The sequence below is a fragment of the Canariomyces notabilis genome, assembly GCF_033297395.1.
Source record: "Canariomyces notabilis strain CBS 508.74 unplaced genomic scaffold N656scaffold_14, whole genome shotgun sequence".
Taxonomy (NCBI): Eukaryota; Fungi; Ascomycota; class Sordariomycetes; order Sordariales; family Chaetomiaceae; genus Canariomyces; species Canariomyces notabilis.
Genome location: NW_027041836.1, coordinates 5042 through 12289, shown reverse-complemented (window position 1 = coordinate 12289; position 7248 = coordinate 5042). Strand labels below are relative to the sequence as shown.

The window sequence follows — 7248 nt, the reverse complement described above, 5'->3', positions numbered from 1 at the left end:
ATACGGCTTTCTTTTGGTAGAGATTCCATCTTGTATTGTGGGAGTAATACAGTGATTGAGTTGGGTGGTTGTAAGAGGCAGAAAAGTGCGCCACTCGTTATGCTGCGCCACTCGTTATGCAACTACGTTAGGTATATTTCCCAAACCTTCCCTTAACCGCACTCACCACGATCATCGACAACTTAAATACCCTTCATTATCCATCATCCGCTCAAAACCCAGCAATATCACCCAGCTCAATATTCGGAACAATATACGGCTTAGGCCCCTTCGCCCGCACCTGCGTCTTCTGCTCAAAAGCGTACGCCAAAGCAAGCAACTTCTCCTCCGAGAACTTGCTTCCCAAGAAGCTCAGTCCGAATCTGCATTTCCTGTCGGTCAGCACCACCCTTCTCCATCTCATCATCACTTCACTTAAGAAAGAACTCACGGCATATTCGGCCCCTGCTGCACCAACCCCCTCCCACTGACCGTAACATTCCAACTCGCCGGATAGAACCCCAACGGCACAGTCACGATCGGCGCGCCCTGTATCGCTGCCCTACCCGCCGCCTGACTCGTAGGCATGATGACCGCATCTAACTTATTCCTTTCCACCGCGCCCAGCAACCCGCCTTCCCCACCCCAGTAATAATTTTTCTGCAGTTCCTGCCAAAACCTGATATCTGTGTTATTGTACCCAAGCGCCAGGGCCGCGTCCCAGGTGGCTGTGTTCCGGTCCGGGTACATCTCACCCGCAAAAGTCTGTGTGAACTTGCGCACGTCGGCTAGAGTGTGCAGGTTGTGCGGGTTGTGGGTGAGCTGAGAGAGGTACGCGGCCAGGTCGGAGACGAAATCCGCGCCGAGGACGATGGATGTCGTGGCGGGGTTGGGGACGGTGAAGTTTGCGGAGATGATCTGCGCACCCTCTTTCTTCATGGTCTCGACGGCGGCGTAGAAGGCGGTCATTTCGATGCTGCTGGCGGAGGGGCTGAGGGCGTTGTAGGGGATGCCGATGCGGGCGTTCTTTAGGGCGCCTGGTTTCAGCGCCGCGAGGTAGTTGGGGATTTTGCCGTTGTTGGGGATGGCGGAGGTGTAGTTGTCGTGGCAGTCCCGTCCCGCGATGGCTTGCAGGATGATGGCGGCGTCTTTGACGGTGCGCGCCATGGGCCCGATGGTGTCTTGATGTGAGCTGATGGGTACAACGAGGTACCGTGAGGTTAGGCCGACGGTGGGTTTTACCCCGACGAGGTTGCCGCGTTGCGAGGGCGAGACGATGGAGCCGGATGTCTGTGTGCGTGTTACTTTCTGGCACTTGATTTGCAAGGAATATGGAGGTCAGGGGACTAACCTCGGTGCCGAGAGCGGCAAGAGCCAGGCCGATGGACGAAGCGACGCCACTACCGCTGGAGCTGCCGCTGGGGTCTTGGTTCGGGTAGTAGGCGCCGGTGACCTGTCCGCCGTATGCAGACCAGCCGTTGGAGGAGTTGCTGCTGCGGTAGTTGGCCCATTGACTGAGATTGGCCTTGGCCACGATGATGGCACCGGCTTGGCGCAGTTTGGCTGCCATGGTGCTGTCGCGGGGGACCTTGGCGCCGACAAGGGCGAATGATCCGGCCGTGTTGTTCATCTTATCGGCCGTTGCGATGTTGTCCTTGATGATGATGGGGATGCCGTGCAGAGGACCCAGCGTCTTCCCCTTGGCGCGCATTGCGTCCAGGTCGGTCGCGATGGCGAGGGCGTCTGGGTTCACCTCATTGATGGCGTGGAGGATGGGGTTGACCTGGGCGATGCGGGCCAGGTAGGCTTTGACCAGGTCAACACTGGTGAAGAGGCCTTTGTTGAGGCCCTTCTCCAGGTCCTCGATCGTGACATCAATCAAGCTAGGGAATTGCTCGCCCTTGACTGTGCACCTTGTAAGTCTAATGTCTGGTGAGTGGTGACGGATGCACAAAGGACCGAAACACACCTGATAAAGAGCAGTTTGCCGCGGCCAAGCTAGCGATGCCGAGCCAAAGGGCTGATGCCGTGCTTATGAGCCTCCATGTCGTGAGCCTTGCCATGATGCCCTGTTGGATTCTTCCCTAAGTTCCCTTGAGGTCGGACTTGATGTCTCGACGTTGAATCTTAACTCTCGGATCCAGGTTCACAGGGTCGTGGCATCCGAGTTATATAGATGCAAGACCGTCATCAGTCAACACGTGTGTCGTTATACTCCCCAACGAAAGGCGCCTTAGGCGCGGGGCCGATAACACCATTGCGTCCCATTAAACCGGTTGCCGGGAGGTCGGGTCAATAGCCCCAGGGTGAATGTTTGGATCATCCCGGCATTTCGCGTGGGATGGCTGGTGCCAAGACAGGGGAAGTGGAACCCGTCACGGCCCCTCATGATAAGGATCGAGGTGTTCCCGGCACCTATCCGTTGTGCTGGGTCCCGTCGGGAGCCCGCCGATATCCAAGCGAAGCCCGTTTTGGAAGCCCGAAAGAGTCGGGTATAAGTTGGTACTAGTATTCCCGGCTTCTTGAGTTAGTAATGGCAATGCTATCAATTAGGCGCTGCTAGTGTAGAAATGGCGAGATAGGTCCATAGCAGCTAGCGGGCCTGATAGGCAGCTGAGAAAGGTCTTGAGAACGAATTCGATGTTCTATGATCAGCCAAAATTGCATCCACAGCGATATGGACATATAAGCCAGGCTGACAAATACTGAACCCTTCACCCTCCCAATGCTGAACCTAACAGTACCTTACATATTGATTGCAGCACCCACTAGGCAAGATAACTTAGGTACCTACCTACCTACCTTAACTATCTGTATGCACCTACATAGGTAATTTGATTGTAGCTGATTGTGGTCAATTATGGTACCAGGTAAGGCTGGTACCGATGAAGGGAAGGTACAAAAGCTTCCAGTTCAGTCCAGTCAATCATGGATACCAGGTAGGTACCTATCTTTAACATATACCAGCAGACACTTGACCTCAATTGCTGATTAGAGCACATCTATCCGTACCTCATGTCCTTATCCAAAGGTTACCGGAAATGAATGATTATTGTCATCATAGTCGCTGTGGACCATCCGGAAATATGGATATAAGATTGAGTATCTCCATCGACATGTAAGTCTAGGTAACTACAGCGATAAGGACCAGCTTTATATAACATGGAGGTATTAGCTTGGGTCTCCCTGCTAGTAATTACATCCCTGGAGGCAACGGCAGTCAGTACGTACATTACGCCACCGTCAATGCTCTTGAAAGCACTTTCACCCCAAAGCTGACATGCCCATCTCTTCCGTGCAGGTGGTACACCAACCAAAACCAGTTCTTCCGCCAAATCAGAAACTTCGTCATTGACCTCACGGCCATGCCCAACAACAACACGTCGAGCGACCAGACGTATGTGCCTTGTGGCATCCACTGGCAGGTTGCCCAGTCGACCTCACTGCAAAACATCAACGTGGTTATGCCCCTGGGCGGGGGTACCACTGCCGTGGGCATCTTCACTGAGAATGACTCGTGGGGCTTCATGAGTGACCTGACCTTCTTCGGGGGGGGGCAACATCGCCATGCGCGTTGGCAGCCAGCAGTTCACCTCACGGCATATCACCATAACCCTCCCAGCCATTGCGGTTTCCATGATTTGGGACTGGGGATGGACTTGGTGCGTATCTGTTTTAGCCCCTGAATTACCCCCTGAATCAACCCTGAACCTTTCGAAGCTTGAAGCCGACTTACACGGCTTGGTGTACTGTACAGACAAGATATCACCGTCAACGCAGGCTTCATCGCCTTTGACTGCACCAACTTTGGCGGCGACGGTTTAAAAGGCACCGGAAGCCTCACCCTAATCGACTCACACTTCACCTCGGTGCCTTTCGCCATCACGGTGTCCCCGGACAAGCGCCCCGCCATCACCATCGAAAACCTACTCATCGAAGACAACACGCCTTCAGTAGTACTCGTAAGCGGCGGCGAGACAATCCTGGCCGGCGTGAGCGGCGGGTCGGCAACCATCAATTCATGGGCCATGGGGCCGCGTTACACGGCCGCGGACGGGTCCGGATCCTACGTCACAGGTGAAATCAACCCCCGGCCCTCCAAGCCGCCGGTCCTACTCGCCCGCGGCTCAGGCAAGTTCTTCACGTGGTCCAAGCCTCAGTACGAGAACCTCGGCGCCGACTCGTTCATTAGCGTCGCCGACTTTGGGGCGACTGGCGACGGCACCGGCGACCAGAGCGGCGCCATCAACAGCGCTCTGGCTGCCGCCAACGGGAGGATCGTCTTCATCCCCTCGGGCGTGTACCCGGTCGCCTTTACTGTGAACGTGCCGGTGGGCTCGCGGATCGCGGGCGAGTCCTGGCCACAGATCCAAGGCTGGGGCGCCACGTTTGGCGACGCTTACAACCCGCAGCCTGTCGTCAAAGTTGGAAATCGGGGGGATGTTGGCAACATTGAGATCTCGGACATGATGTTCACCATCAGAGGTCCCACCCCCGGCGCGGTTCTGGTCGAGTGGAATGTCCGCGAAGCCTGCCAAGGGTCGGCCGCCATGTGGGACTCGCACGTCCGTATTGGCGGCAACGTGGGATCAGACCTGCAGTATGCCAACTGCCCTGCAGCAGCATCGGCTGACAGCAACTGCTTTGCCGCCGCCTTGATGATGCACATCACTCGCGGGGCGTCGGGCTACTTTGAGAACGACTGGTTGTGGAGCGCAGATGATGATCTCGACATGGCGGTCCAGTCTCAGATCAGTGTCTTCACGGCCAGGGGTCTGTTGGTCGAGACGGACGGACCCGTGTGGCTGTGGGGAGGAGCGGTCGAGCACGCGACTCTGTATCAGTACAACTTCTACAAGGCCTCCAACGTGTTCGCGGGGCACATACAGACCGAGTCGCCATACTACCAGTCAACGCCCAACTCGGTCGATGTGTTTCCCCTGCGCGTCTATGCCAGCGACCCCGATTTTGCAGACTGCCGCCCCACGGACAACCAGTGCCTCCTCGCATGGGCGCTCATGATCCAGAACTCGACCGACGTGCTGATCTACGGCGCCGGGCCGTACAGTTGGTTCCAGAGCTACCGCCAGGGGTGTCTCGCTGGCGAGGATTGCCAGTAGCGCCTGATTTTAACCACCTTCTCGGAGCGCGTCTGGATCTTCAGCGAATACACCAACGGCGCCACCGAGTGTGTCTCGCTACTGGGCGGCATCCGCGCGGCGCAGCAGGGCAACAACAGGAACGGCTTCCTCACCGCCATCAGCGCCTGGCTCTCCCTAGCCCTCACCGGCCGCGCAAGTATCGGCGGTTACGCCGAGGTCAGCGACCACCCCACCCCGGACAACCTGCCGCCCGTCAGCAACTCCAACCTCACCTTTGCATGCGGCAACATCCAGTGCGGACAGACCATGACTCTCTCCGCCCGTTGCGCCAGCGCCATCGAGAAGCCTTCCCACCTCAGGCGCCAACAACCGGCCTCCTGGCCCCGCCAACTGCCAAGAAACATGCGACCTGTACCGGCTCGTCACCGGAACCTGCTGCGGCACCGGCGGATCAGCCTGCTTCGGCATCTCCATCCCCGCCGGCCAGCCGCTCCTCGCGCCACTGCCCATCCCCTCCGGCTTCAACCCCGGCCCCTCCGTAACCTGGACCGCGCCAGGGATCGACGCCACAGGCGGGCCCACCACCAACTCCTCATACGACTCCGACGACCCCAACGACCACGACATCTGGCTGCCACCACTCTGGATCCCCATTCCCCTCGGCGCAACGCCAGTTATCCTCCCGCCGCCCATCGACCTGCTCGACAATGACCCGGACGGCTGGCTGCTACTCGAGGACGAGACAGACGCCAACAGCTGGGAAGACACAGGCGAGCCCGTAACACCCCCACCACCACCCACCACCACCAGCGGCCCGCCGGTATACACCCCCCCGCCGGCGGGCCCGTTCGTGGTTCTGATACCGAGCGGGGGCAATTTCGACTGCCACACGGACGTGTCCTAAACCGACCTGATCCCTTGCCTGGCGCGGGGCTTTGTCGGGTTCGACGATAACACCATCTACAGCTCGCGCGACGAGTCGCTCTGTCGCGGGGTGGGCGGGGTGACGCTTGAGGGGCTTCCGATCGGGAGCTACTGCACGCTGTTTACCTCGCCGGGGTTGCTCGGTGGTATGGGGGATTTCGAGTTCTTGGGGCAGCGGGCCGAATTATCGGTTCAGGGGGTCGGATTTGCATGACTTTTTGAATGCGGCGCAGAATAGCTGTGGGAGTGGACCGGCTGCAGCGATTCGGACCACGAGTAGGAACCCGAATACGGCGCCGTTTGGGTGGGAGATGAGTTTTTGTCTGGTGCATGACGGCCAGGAGGCGGCGTGCGGGACGAATCAGGGGTTTCCGAGGCCATGAATTGAAGCTCCTTCTGGGGAGAGTGTAACCAAGCCTTGAGTAGTAGCTATTAGGCGTATTATATGAAGCGTCCCTGGCAAAACGGAAATCCTGAGCAATGTTCGGTTAACATGAGATCGGGAGATACAGTATCATTCCCTTAACGGTCAGAAGATCATTTGATTGCATGCGTCCCACAATCACTGATACTTCCCTTCATAGAAGTTGCCTGAGTCATGCCCACAAAGCCAGCTCATAGACATCCCCCTTGTTCTCCTTTCTTCGGGCCCCGCATCTCATCATCATGTCCTCCGTCCTCTTCCATCTGACGGGCCAATTCAGGTCCAAGATCAATGGTCCTCGCACCCGTCGCTTCCAGCGGTTTCCTCAACAGCATCGCAATGGAAAGAGTACTAGGTAGACTGGGGAAAGAGTACTAGGTAGACTGGTCCCGCAGGACAACCTGCCTGCACCAAAACAGGGTGAGCCCAACCGCTAAAGCCAGCCCAACCAAGATGCCCGAAAGAATGCCAAACACTCTGTCCCACCTGACCTCGAGTGCAGGAGTCAGGAAGGGCGCCTCCGAGTTCCCCTCGTGTTTGGCCATCCGTGGCACCCTTTGCTCTGCCTCGAGAACGGCAAGAACGGGAGGGCGTGCGGCTATCTCGGCAGCCATGATTCCTTGTTCCTTGGTGATGAATAATATGTGGGAGTTGTTGGTTGTCTCCATGTCAGTATCCTTACCGACTTGGAACCCCTGCATCAGCCCACTCACGCCCGGTCGCATGGAATAGGACCGGAAGTAAATCGTAAATCTCGGTGGCATTATCGGACGACTCTCGCTGGGAAAGGGCATGGACGGGAACATGTAGAGCAGGGAA

At 57.4% G+C, this 7248-nt stretch overlaps 1 protein-coding gene across 1 annotated transcript; it reads right to left on the bottom strand.

The window, feature by feature from the left end:
• Positions 1-40: 40 nt before the first annotated feature.
• On the bottom strand, positions 41-2240 carry N656DRAFT_754858 (amidase signature enzyme). The gene is made up of 4 exons (XM_064813084.1): positions 1949-2240; positions 1331-1884; positions 431-1269; positions 41-362 (listed from the first exon to the last, which is right to left on the bottom strand). Exons 1-4 carry the CDS (start codon positions 2040-2042, stop codon positions 212-214), a joined length of 1638 nt encoding a protein of 545 aa, XP_064669069.1. The 5' UTR covers positions 2043-2240; the 3' UTR covers positions 41-211.
• Between the last annotated feature and the right edge of the window lie 5008 nt (positions 2241-7248).